Raw genomic sequence first — 13,443 nt, forward strand, 5'->3', positions numbered from 1 at the left:
ATATGTATTTAGCTGCACATGACTATGTGTGTGGGTGAATGCTTGTGTACATGTGGAAGGTGATGTTGCTGTCTGATGGTGGGTGTCTTCCTCTATTCCTGTTACTTAGTTTTTGGGACAGGGTGTGTGCATGTGTGTGTGCACACACGTGTGTGCCTGCAGAAGTTGTTGGATCCCCTTCATCTGAAGTTACAGGTGCTTGTGAGTCACCTGACATGTGTGCTGGGAACCAAATTCTGATCCTTTGCAAGAGCAGTGCATGCTGTTAACCTCTGAGCTATCTCTTCAGCCCCATCCTCAGAGGTGCTTAATTCACCTTAGCTCTTGGCAGCCTTTACTTTTATCCTATCTCTGTCTCTATCTTTCTCTCCCTTTCTATCATAATTCAACCCCAAGACACTTGGTTTCTGTGAGGTATTTGTAGTTATAACTGAAGTTGACAATGCATTAACAAGTCACAATGTAGCCATGTCCTGAGGTTCGGTAATGGGCCACCATGAAAAATGAGGCTGGAAAGATAACACTAAAGAGGAAAAGCTAATAATTCTAAATTCAGAATGGAGGAAGAGACAAGTGGAAGGAGAAATGGCAACACTTAGTTTTAAAAAAGTGGTGAGACACACAAAGTGAAGCTGCTGATGTCACTGTAGTGAACGTTGGCTGGATAGCCTGACTGCTTAACAGAGTGACGTCAGGCAAGTTCTATGGGGTTATGGGGTTACTCCTGCTGCATGAAGAGCTTCTGTAGAGCTCCTTGGCTGCTGTTTCACTTGGGGTGGAGACTGGAAATTTTTTTTTTTTTTGACAGGGTTTCTCTGTGTAGCTTTGGAGCCTGTCTTGACCCTCACTCTGTAGACAAGATGGGCCTCGAACTCACGTAGATTTGCCTGCCTCTGCCTCCCAAGTACTGCGATTAAAGGAGTGCATCACCCTTGGCTGGAAATCTTGTCCTCTGAGAGCAGCCTGGTTGTAGCTTAGTGTGCTGTGTAGCAGCTGAAAATGGAAATGCCTCTGAGAACTGGAAACACGTGATAATTCAGGCTCTCTGTTTGGAGGTTCTCATTTTATATTTTCTTAAAGAATGATGAGCTGAACTTAGAGCATGTCATTCAAATCTAGCAAATCCATTCTGCACTCAATTAACTTAATCTGAAAGATATAGTGGACCATTAATCTACCAGAAGCAGCAGTTTTGATAAAACAGTCAAATTAAATTCTCCAACTGAGAAAAAAGGGAAAGATGGCTCTCAGTATCACTCTAGTAAAGAGTTAGTTACTCAGCTCAAATCTTAGAGGGCCAGCTTCTGAAACCCTCTGGAGAGGTCAGGCAGGGCAGTGTGTTTAATGAGTTTTCAACTGTGAGCTTGTAGGGGTGTGGACTTGGGGACTATTTAGTTGGTCAGAGACTTGGAGAGGATCCAGCAAATGATATTATTTATAGAACCTAGACATTTAGTGTTGTTACTGTGAGGTTAAAATGTAATGAGGCTTGTCCATTTTGAGTAGGAGTTGTGGTCACTCTGGGTCCTCTGACTGTGTGATTTGGGTTGTGGCCCCAAATCAGCCTCCTACATGCCATTGCCTCACTCCTTGCCTGGTTGCTGAGAGAGCCACTAAGAAAAGTGTTCATAAAGCCTGGCACAGGGGCACAATGAGGTTCGTTCCATATCCTTCCCTCTTACAAGGGAGTGGATCTGAGTTCTCGGTTGAACGTTGGCAATTCTGAAGTTCTAGTGGCTTGGGACAGGTAATCCAGGAGGAGCTGGTGAGGAAGGAGCTGGACTGAGGAGAACGTGGACCAGAAGTTACAGGCAGGAAGAATGAAGGGTATTTGGTGTCCTCTGCATGGACTGTCTAAGTGTGATGGTTGATGCCAGTGGGAAAGCTTGATTGGATTAACAAACTTGTGAGGTGTTTCCAGAGAAGATTGACTGAGGTGGAAGCCCTGGGTGAATGGACTGTACCCACTGAGCAGAAAGCTAGCAGAGCACCAGCCATTTCTCTGCGGACTGCAAGATGCAGTTCAAGCAGCTGCCTCAGGCTCCCACCACCGTCTTTTCCCACTATGATGAACTGTATCTCAAACTCGATTAAGTTGCCTCTTGCCAGGTAGTTTGTCTCAGTGACAAGAAAACTTACTGATGCCTTGTACTCCTTTGGTATAGCTACAGTTGAAACTCAACTTATAAGGAAGTTATGCTCCTGAAATCATGATCCTAAGCCTACAGTAAACTTCAGAACACCCTAGCTCATCAACACAGTCCACTGGGTGGGAGCTATGGTTCACTGCCACTCACCAGAACCAGCACACCACACACTGCACAGGTTTTCTCTCAAGCACACACATATGCACACACAGACACATGCAAGTATATATATATTATATATATATATATATATATATATATATATATGCATAGAGCTAGCTGGGAAGAGATTGAAAATCAAAATTTGAAGTAGAGTTTTGATTAAATTTTTATTACTTTTTTAAAAACATCATAAATCAGACCATCATAAACCAGGCACCATCCCAACTCTGGGTGCCTTTTTCAGTATTTAAACTCTGAAAACCCAATTTAGCCTCTATTTGGGGTTCCCTCTCCTGTCGAGTTGCCTACCAATCCCTGGGTCTTATTTAGCTATCTTAAGGCAGTCATTGCTCTATCCACATAGCCTGAGAGCTTGGATCATAAAAGGATCCAGCAGTTGCCTTGGTCACTACAGGGGTCTCTGATGGCAGGCATAAGGCTGTGTTAGAGAGAAGAGGGGTAGTTTTTGGGTAGGGACTGAGAAAGCCCCTTTCATTAGACCAACTGAACTGTGGGTGGATACCACTTGCTTCCTCAGACTTGGATACTCACCCTTCAGCCTTAGTAATATTTATTTCTAAAGGCACTGATTTATGCAGGTGACCTGACTCCAGCAGGCTGAGTCACAGGACATCTTTGAAAATGGATACCCTTGATATATACTTTCCAGAAGTGAAGAAACCTGCTCTTTCCACATGTTCATTTTTTCAATTCCCTGGTAGAGCAACTGATTCTACCTAGATACCACCCTCCTCCCCACTAATCATTTCCCTCCCACCCCCACCGCAGGATGGACTCTTCCAAATGGTGTATTCAGTCCTCAGAATACACAGTCTATACAAGTAAGAATCCTGAGCACATTTAATGCACAGCTCTGTGCCCAGACCTGGCCAAACCCCTACCACTTCCTCCTTCACTGATATCTCAAAGCAACCACACGAAGTCCTCATTTTCTAGGCAGGAAAAAATATAGATAGTTAATTCTCTGCTTAAAATCACAGCGAGACGGCAGGTTGGTGACATGCAACTTTAACCCCAGCACTTGGGAGGCAGAGGCAGGCAGATGTCTATGAGTTTGAGGCCTGCCTGATCTACACAGTCAGTTCCAGGCCAGGCAGGACAACATAGAAAGACCCTGTCTCACTGCCCCCCACCTCCAAATCACAGATGGCAGAAGGTAAATATGTCTATACATAAATACATATATACACATCCACATACACATCCATTCCCATGTTCACATATATTACATATGCATACACATGAAATAAGTCAACCAATCAATCAATTAATGCAATTTTTAAAAAAGACAGGAACCGAAGGAGCTTATAATTGACTCATTGGGCACAGGCAATTGCTGTCAAGGCTGATGACCTGAATTCAAGTCCTGGGATCCACAAGGTGAAAAGAAAGAACTTATTCCCACAAGTCCTCTGAATTCTACACACACTCTATTGCCTCCTTCCCCATAAATAAAGTACTACTACTACTACTGTTACTACTACTACGTCATCATAATTGTACAGATTCTGCCCATTTTATTTCTATGAATTTATGTGCTGTCACCTCAGCCATTCTCCTTGCTCACCTCGGTGCATTCCTGCTTTCTGCATCTTTATTCTCATTCTTGTAAATTCACACTCAGTACTACTAGTTTAAACAGTCTCTTTAGAGAGCAGACAGAACTCTGCCCTCTAGTGGCTTCCAGTTATCTTTCAGGACATCATTAGAACACATAAGCCAGGAGTTATGATCTTCTAAGTGGCTTTTCCTGGTACTTGGGCCTTGCAGTGATGCTGCACTGTTCCAGGAGAGATGCTTACCCCTTCTGGTCTCTGAACCTACTCTATTAAGAATGCCCTTCCATTGGCCGCTGTCTGTTGAGTTCCTTGAATCCACCAGGCATCAGTGTAGACCTCTCCCCTCTTCCAGAGAATATCCATGTCTGATGTCATGTCCCTCCTCTTGGGGCCCTGGTGGCCAATGCACACCCCACCACAGCTCTACTGTTTTTAATGCTGCATTTTCCCCCACTAGACTGTAAGCTCTCTGAGGGCCTAACACTACAACTGGGTGTCTTGGAGTTGTAAGGTGTGTGGCTTGCGTAGTATTAAGTGGTAACCCTGTGCAACACTTGAAAGTGGCATAAGTAGATAACTAAACATACTTGTATGACTATGCCATTCATTCATTCATTCATTCATTCATTCATTCATTCATTCATAGTTTTGAAACAGGGTCTCATTATATACTTGGGCTGTCCTGAAGCTTGAAATCCTCTTGGCTCAGCCTCTAGGGTCCTAGAAGTATCAGAGTGTGTCACCATACCTGGCCGGCATGTTATGTGAAGTGGTGAAACCCCTTCAATCTTGCCACTTTGAACTTTTGGAACTTGTGACCACTTACACAGATTATACCAAGAGCGAAAAGAGACACTTCTGTGTTTCCTCAGTGTTAGAGAACTGAGTGGGAGCTCTGTGTGTCATCAGGGATGTGACTCTGGAATAGCCCAGCAGTGTGGCAGTCCTTAGACTAAGGGTGGCACTGTCTAGTGTTCAGGGAAAGAGAACTAAGGAATAATATTTTTCACACTAGACAGGGGTTCAGGAACAAAACCTCTGTCTGTCTGTCTGTCCGTCTGTCTGTCTGTCTGTCTGTCTGTCTGTCTGTCTGTCTGTCTGTCTCTCTAGTGCCTGTCTCTTAGAAGCTGTAAACTTTACAGAGTTATTTGTTGGCATATGGCAGAGGTACTTCACTGCATAGTGACCATGAAGTTGGTCCTGGGTTTCCTGACCCTGTCTGACCCTCTGCCCACAGTGCAAGCAGGCATCACAGAATTCTTGCCCCTGAGACCTACAGATGAGTCTCTGGGTCACTGAAGCCCACAGTTGTTTCCTGGAATGAGCTTCTCTCCCATTTCTTTAGAAAGTACTTGATCTTTCTATACTGTCTTGTTCATTTTCTTCTAGTGTAATTCACAAGACTTGGTAATTCACAAGGAAAGCAGATTTATTCTCTGCCTGAGAGCAAGAGGAGGCAGATCCGGGACAAAGGGGATGATCTGTTTGAGCCATTTGTTTCCCAAGACCTCATCCATCCCCGGGAAAATTAATACAGCCTTGAAAAGGTGACTCCAGTTTCTCTTAAAGACCCCAAATCTCAACCAGAGTGTTGGTGGGAACAGACCACCTCCTCCACAGCACAGTCCCAGGCTGATTCTCCTTTGACAACCCTGTTCCCTGTACATTATGAATACGGAGGGCTCTGAACTCTCACAGTAATTCATTTCTTCTTCTGATTCTTCTTGTCCTTGTTGTTCTTCTTCCTCCTTCTCCTCCTCTTCTTCTTCCCCCTCCTATTCTTCCTCCCACTCCTCTTCTTCCTCCTCCTCTCCTTCTAAGGACACTCCTGACCTTTTTCATTATGGTTGGTGACATTTATCTGTCCTTTCTCCAGCTTCGTCAGAGTGATTGGAAAGAAGGTCTGCTTCCATGTCTTCTCTATATCCAGCTCAGAGTCAAACACAGAGTTGAATCACGAAATGATTTTAAAAATTATTAATTTTTTTGTATGTGTATGTGTGAGCATTCATGACCGTGTGTGTGTGTGTGTGTGTGTGTGTGTGTGTGTGTGTGTGTGTGTGTGCTTATGCCCACACATGCACATGCATGTGTACATGTGTGTTCTGAGGCCAGAGTTTGACTTTGAATGTCTTCTACTTTCCACTTTGTTTTTTAAAACAGGGCTGCTCCTTGAACCTGGGCCTCACAGAATCAGCTAGTCTGGATTGCCAGTGAGCATCAGGGACCCTTCTGTCTCTGTGTCCCCAGAGCTGGATTTCTCACACATGCTACCATATCATCCTTGTGCAGGGTGTTGAGGATGGAACTTATATTTTCATGCTTGTATGGCAAGTGCATTCATTACCCATGAGTTATCACCCCAGGATACTGGAATCCCTTATCACCTAGACAGGTATCCTGTCTGCCAACCCTGTTCTAGACACTGAGGTTCATCAATGAGAAGGCCAAAGAACTTGCTCAGAATGTAGGGGATGTTCTGTACATGGCATCACTCTATAAATGCCTCTGTAGACATAGACTATGTGCTTGGATCTGAAAGAGCCATGTTCTCCAAAAATACTCTTCATTGTATGTGATGGCAAAAACACTATTTTCAGACTAGAACAACTTACCTGTGTCCTCCAAATACTGACAAAGTGCAGTTTCTAGAAAGCTGAAGGAGCCTGTGATGTATGTTGAATGGACTGAGCAAGATTTTCCTTCCTGGAGGGCGAGGTAATCTGCCAGGTTCAGTGTAATCATTAATCTTTCACAATTTGAAGTCCAGGGCCAGCTTCCAGAGCACTCTAGTGAGGATGCTTAGATTTTAGAGGCAAGTAGTGGTCTGGCAGGAAGTGGTCAGACTCCAGGATGACCAGGTCTGGCAGAAGCCCTTGACTCCAGTAGGCTTTGTTCAATCTTCATTTTCTTTTCTTTTAATGTGGGTGCAGTGAACTCTATTGATGGTACTCAAGAGAGTAGGACTCCCTAAGCCCCTCCTGTTATGCTGAGGATCTAGGATGGAAACTGAGGGAGATGCTCAGTGTTGGGGGTGGAGCTGGGATAGGGACTGGGCCTCTCTTTTGCTCTTGTGTCCTTGCTGGGGTTGTTGGTCCAGGATTTCTTACACTTTGGAGGCCATGTAGGCCATGAGCTCCACCACCCTGTTGATGTAGCCAAATTCATTGTCATATCAGGGAGTGAGCTTTACAAAGTTGTTATTGAGAGCAATGCCAGTCCCATCATCAAAGGTGGAAGAGTGGGAGTCATTGTTGAAGTCCCAGAAGACAACCTGGTCCTCAGTGTAGCCCAGGATGTCCTTCAGTGAGCCCTGGGATACCTGATTCTTGATGTTATCATACTTGACATTTTTCTCCAAGAGGATGTCAGATCTGAAACCTACACATTGGGGATAAGAACATGGAAGGTCATGTCTGTGAGCTTCCCATTTAGCTCTGGGATGACCTTTCACACAGCCTTGGCAGCACCAGAGGATGCTGGGATAATGTTCTGGGCAGCCCCATGGCCATCACGCCATGGCTTCCTAGAGGGGCCATCCACAGTCTTCCAGTGGCAGTCATAGCATGGACTATGGCCATGAGTCCTTCCACAATGCCAAAGATGTCATTGGTCAAAGAGGCTAAGCAGTTGGTTCTGTGGAAACATTGCTGACACTCTTGAGAGAGCTGTCATACTTCTCATACTGCACACCCTCACAAACATGGGACATCAGCAGAAGGGGCAGTGGCCCCACTCTTAAAGTGGGCCCTATCCTTTCCATGGTGGTCAAAACACCAGTACACTCTACCACATACTCTGCACCAGCATCACCACATTTGATGTAGGCAGGATCTCTTGGAAGAAGGTGATGGCATTCCCATTGATGACAAGCTTCCCATTCTTAACCTTGACTATGTCATTGAACATGATAAAGTCATATTAGAACATGTAAACCATGTAGTTAATGTCAATGAAGGGGGTCATTGTTGGCAACAATATCTACTTTGCCAGACATGAAGGCAGACCTGGTAACTAGGACCAAATACGGCCATATCTGTTCACTCTGATCTTCACCATTCGTCTCAGGCATGAGGCAGGCACTGCACAAGATGTGGCTGTCTCTGAAACAGAGGGGAGCAGAGAGCTAGTCTTCATTTTCTTAACCCCAAACGTCTTGGGAGTTTTAGGAGCTACACACACACACACACACACACACACACACACACACACACACACAAACACAGACACAGACACAGAGACACACATATACATGAAAATGCACATACACACAAATACACACACATAAACAGAAACATATATGCACAGACATAAACACACACACACACACACACACACACAAATACATGCACACACACATACACAGATAGAAATGGACATTCACATACACACATGCAGAGATACACAGAAGTAGACATAGTCATATGCAGACACACAGACAGACAGACACACACATGCACACACACATACACAGATGCAGAGACACACATACACACAAGCACACACACGTAAATAGAACATATATACACAGACATACATATATACACACAGACATGCACAGACACACAGGAAGACATGCATGCACACATACATAGATACACATGGACATGCACATGAGCACACATGCAAAGATACACAGAAACACACACAGTCATACATAGATACACAGACAGACACATGTGTGCACTCATGCACACACCCATGCATGTGCTCACACACGGTGGCTTTTTCAAGGCTACTTGGCTGTGTCAGAGCCCCTTGAGGGACATGCAAAGCAGAAAGCTGGAGAATGGATAGTGCCTTGGACTTTTATAGTCCATGGAGTGTCAGTTATAAAAAGACCCCTCTACCCCAACAATCTTGGGGGCTGGGCATGCCTTGCCATTCCTGCAGGAGCCAAGCCTCATGTATGGTGTTGTGGGTGGTCTTCCCAAGAAATCATGGAATTCTAAGTAAGTTGTGTTCAGGGCTGTCTATGTTTTCCAAGTGGATAGCTTGGGCCGTGGGTCAAGACCAGCCATGCTGTTCTCTTTTCTAGTGCGCAGATCCAAGGCGGCTGATGAAGAGAGGAGTCGTCGTGCCCAGCGAGCCCGGGATGAGTACAGGCGCCACTCACTCCGAGCTATCCAGAAGGGCACAGTTGCTGGCCTGAGTACCATGTTCCAAGAACTTGGCCAGAATCATGAGCAGGAGGCAAAACTCTATCATCAACTTCCGCGCACGAGTCCACCATCTCCCCTTACAGAACCTGACAGGTGTGTGTTAGGATGGGCCATGGACCCATGAGGCAAGATTTATGGGTTCTAGTCCAGGCTCTGTCTCTTATTTGTTGATCATCTGTCCTCCTTGGGCCTCAGTGTTCCAATCTATGTAATGGGGCAGAATGCAGAATTAGGGTGGGCTCTGAACCTTTCTAACAACTTTGCAGTCTGGGGGTTAGTCTTTCAGAGGTTAAGGATTCTTGTAATCCTTGACATCTTCTTTCCCTTAAGATCTGCATATGCAAATACCGCAAATGTTCCCACAGTTCCCACAGATTCCATGGCCTTGGCCAAAACCTTGCAATGAAAGACCTAAAATGGGATAAATATAGGCCAGTAGCTGGGAACCAGGGCCACAGCCTTTTCTAACTGTGGATGGAGCTGGTTTACACCTAGTTTGAAAAGCAGGGTTGCAGACTAGTGTGGGTAAATTGAGAGATCCTTGCACACATTTGTGTCCCTAGCGGGGCTGTTTGCCAAAGACACTTCAGTGACAGCCTATGATTGGCAAAGCCAAAGACATAAGGTCACCTGGAGCTTCTCCACTTTCTAACTGTCTGGCTGGACTGGTCCTGAGATTTAGCCTCCTATCTCAGGGTCCCTCAGCCATCCTTGCTGCACAGCTTTTTTCCTGAGGAGTGGAGCTGGGGAGTGGAACACTTGTGGCTCCCTTATCTCCTGGTAATGTTCAGGAGTCAGTTCACCCCCAGATAGTGTGGTTTATCAACTTTTGTTCTGATAGGAGTTTGGGGTTGTTCATATCCCCCCTCTCTGCTTCCCTGGAGTCTAGCAAGAGCTAACTCTGCCTTCGTATCTCTCCTCCCCCTTCCCTCCTTCCTTCCTTATCATGTATGATTCCCAAACAAGAAATTCTGAGAAGGTATGGTGTCCACAGACAACTCTGATTCCTTCCCCCTATATCATCTCCTCATAGCACCTTCCCAGATACTGTTCTTAGCTTCTTACTTTACCCCATCCCAACCCCTAGGCTTCTTTGCTCACTTGCCAATGTAAATAAAACAAACAAAAACCCCAAACCACCTTATTTCTCCTCTTTTCTTTAAAAGTTGCCCACATTCTATTGTGTGGATTTGTTATTAGTTATTAGAGACTATCAGTTGGCATTACTATTTCAAATCTTTTGCAATCACCAACTAGGCCCTGTGTGTATAAACTTGTGGAAATTAAATTTATATTGGGCAACCATAATCTGCAAAGATATTCTCCCAAGTATAGTCTTTCTTCAAGGGCTATGTGCTTTTGAAATTCACTGGTCCTGCAAACTAATGTTTGCATCTTCACAGCCATTAGCCTGGCCCATGGTGCTGTCAACCTTGTTTTGTGTAAGAAAATATGTCTTGGAGTAAGTTTAAATATATATGTTTTGGGGCCAGACTAAGCATTTCACACAAGTTGTTGGGCCACGGTATTTCCTTCTCTTCTGTTATACATTCCACCCTTTCACTGTGTGATCCATGTTTTCTTTATCCATTTCTAGGAAGTTGTTAAGTTAGGGAAGAATTGGGACAAATTCTTTTTCTTGGTTTGTCATTTATCTTTTGATTTTTGGAGGTAGAATTTTCTAGAATGCAGAAATGGTTGACCTTTATGAAATAAATTTATGTGTTTTCTGAATCTGGAAGTATAGTCAGAACTGCCTCCCCCTTTTATGCCTTTAAAAGTTTATTTATTTATTGCATATACATGTACATATATAATATACATGCTAGGTCAGAGAACAACCTGTGAGGGTCAGTTCTCTGTGTGTGGGACCCTGGAATCAAACTCACATGGTCTGACTTGGCAGCAAGTACCTTTACCTTCTGAGCCATCTCTTTCCACTCACTTCTTCCCATTTCCCTCCCTACCAATTTTCTTTCTTCTCTTCCCCTTCTCTGATTCATCCCATCTCTTACTCTCTTTCTTCCCAGCAGGACCTGGGAGCGTCCCCTGCGTCCACTCTCCAGAGAAGTCATCGTGCGATGGTTCAAGGAGGAACAGCTGCCTCGCCGAGCTGGCTTTGAGAGGAACACCAAGTCCATTGCTCCCTGGTTTCATGGTAGTACATTTCTAGGTCCCATGGCAGGTGATGTTCATATGTCCAACTCTTCCTCAGATGGAAGAAGACTTGAAGCACAGTTGCAATCAGGGGTGTGGAGGACTTTGGGTTCCATGCTGCCACAATTATGCCCCCAACACTTTTGACAAGGGTACTAAAGTCCAGGGTCACTGGGATATTGTACATGCATCCTCTCTGTCTTCTGGGAAGTTGTGAACTTGAGTCCCACCCACTGCCGTCATCACTTAGCCTCCTTGGTTGTCAAGTCACCCACAAGATTCTGTCCTTGTACTAATGAGATAGTGAGCCCCCAGGGGTCCCAGGCTACTGGTGAGCAGGGCCAACATCTTGCTTGTGCTTGATTCTGTAACTCTGTTCTTAGACATAGCCATAGCACAGCAGGCTTCTGGCTCTGAAAGAAATCCTTTTTGGTTAAATAGATGACAGATTGATGAATGAAGAGTTCAGAGTCACTCAAATGCATTAGACAAGGAGGCTCTTTAGAAATCCCCCAATTCCTTCATTACAGATAAGGAACCAAGGCTCAAAGACAGGAGACAGTTTTCCAAAGGTACTAGATGATGTGTAAAATTAACTCCAAGAAGGAATCTCTGGGGCTATAGCCTCAGTCCAGTGATCTGAATATGCAGTGGCTTCATGTAGGGAAACAAACAGGGCTCGGGCTTCACCAGAGACTTGCTAAAGGCAAGTAGCAAGAGTACTGACTTTGAGTTCCCTCAGAATCAGTTAGCTATCACTGCATAGCAAACCCCTTCAAGGCACTATACCTTAAAGCACATAGACCTTTATTATTTCTTCACATGTGTGTCTGAGTTGGCTGAGCAGCTCTAGTTTGGTTCAGATGATCTTGTCTGAGCTCACTGATGTTCCTCTGGCCAGTCAGCAAGTCTGCTGAGGCCTGGCTGGTCTAGGAGAATCTGCTCTGTGTTCATGTGAACTCTTACATTCCAGCAGTCTAGTCCAGGCCATCAAGTCTCAGTAACTTGTTCTTGCTCCCTGAGCCTTCCTTCCCTAACCAGCATTTAGCTCAGGTTAGGAGAGCTTGGAACATCTCTGGTCAGAGCTAACTTCCCTTGCCACAGTTATTAATTACCCTTATCTGCCTATTTCCTAACTGTCAAGTCTCCTGGTTGGTTGAAGAGTCTTGGTCTGTATTGCCTGTGTGTTTGTCTTGATGATGAACTGCCCTTCTATTCTATACCAGCTTTGATGTACTCTCAGTTCTATCCACTTGGAGGGATGAGGCTGCTGTCATTCGAGTGTAGAGCTCTGGTGTCTTGACAGTTGATTTGCAGTTGGCAGAAGAAGGCCTTCATGGGCATGGCTCTAGTTCTGGGAAAGGCACCAGAAATGCTTAGCAGGAAAACGTGTTAACTGAGCAAATCTATGTGTATCTTTACTCTAGCCTGCTGGAGCCCAAAAAGCATGTGCATTCTGAATTGTAGGCAGATAGCAGATAGCAGAGATGTAGTATTGACAGGATCTATGAAGGTCGTGATGATGGCTCTTCCAGTCCAGGCCTTGGGAGTATCCTCACTAGCCCATCCTCTTTGTGGTTCACCCTTTACAAAGCATTCTGGGACTCTTTGAATGCAATCAGATTCCCATGATTTCTCTGCTGTGTTATTCCCTACTTCCCTTTATACACTCAAAAACAAAACAAAACAAAACAAAACAAAAACAAAAACAAAAACCCAAAACCAAAAACACAACAAAACTCTCTAAACCATGTTCTGAACCACAAGACCCAGGTGACAAGTAGTTCCTTAAGTCAGCCATCTGTGCCCATCTTATCCAGAGCTCTGTCTTTCCTCCTCTCCAGTTCAGGCCGTTTGTCTTTGTGATGCTGCTGCCTGCTTTTGCTGTCTATCCCCAGTCCTTTGCTTGGCAGATACAGTCTTGCTTTTCATCTGCTCCTCCAAGAGGCCTTTTCTGGGTTTCTTTCCAAAGGCTCTTTTATTCAAGCTTTGTCAATTTGTCTTCCATCATTCTTAAATAGCTCTCTTATATAATTAATATTTATCTTACTATCCAGTGTCTGTTCTCCTTTATGAATGGAAGTTTGGAAAGCTAAGGGTCTGGCCTCTTTTCCCTAGTGCCTGACACAGTAGGCATCTGTGGAGGCGTGGCACAAGGCCTCAGAGTTAGGACGAAATCCCAGGCTTTCCAGTCCCAAATAATAGCCCTTAGTACTCAGTACTGGGCCCTGGTAG

The 13,443-nt window shown here is 44.8% G+C and overlaps 1 protein-coding gene across 1 annotated transcript in view; it reads left to right on the top strand.

Annotated features, from left to right (window-relative positions):
* The window catches only part of Sh2d4b (SH2 domain containing 4B), a 105,721-nt gene that overhangs the window by 62,281 nt on the left and 29,997 nt on the right, over nucleotides 1-13,443 (top strand). Inside the window, exons 5-6 of the mRNA XM_027389420.2 lie at nucleotides 8,928-9,144; nucleotides 11,085-11,209. Of these exons, the coding sequence (XP_027245221.1) occupies nucleotides 8,928-9,144; nucleotides 11,085-11,209 (342 nt within the window). The remainder of the gene's footprint in view (nucleotides 1-8,927; nucleotides 9,145-11,084; nucleotides 11,210-13,443) is intronic.

Source organism: Cricetulus griseus, assembly GCF_003668045.3.
Source record: "Cricetulus griseus strain 17A/GY chromosome 1 unlocalized genomic scaffold, alternate assembly CriGri-PICRH-1.0 chr1_1, whole genome shotgun sequence".
NCBI classification, from domain to species: Eukaryota; Metazoa; Chordata; class Mammalia; order Rodentia; family Cricetidae; genus Cricetulus; species Cricetulus griseus.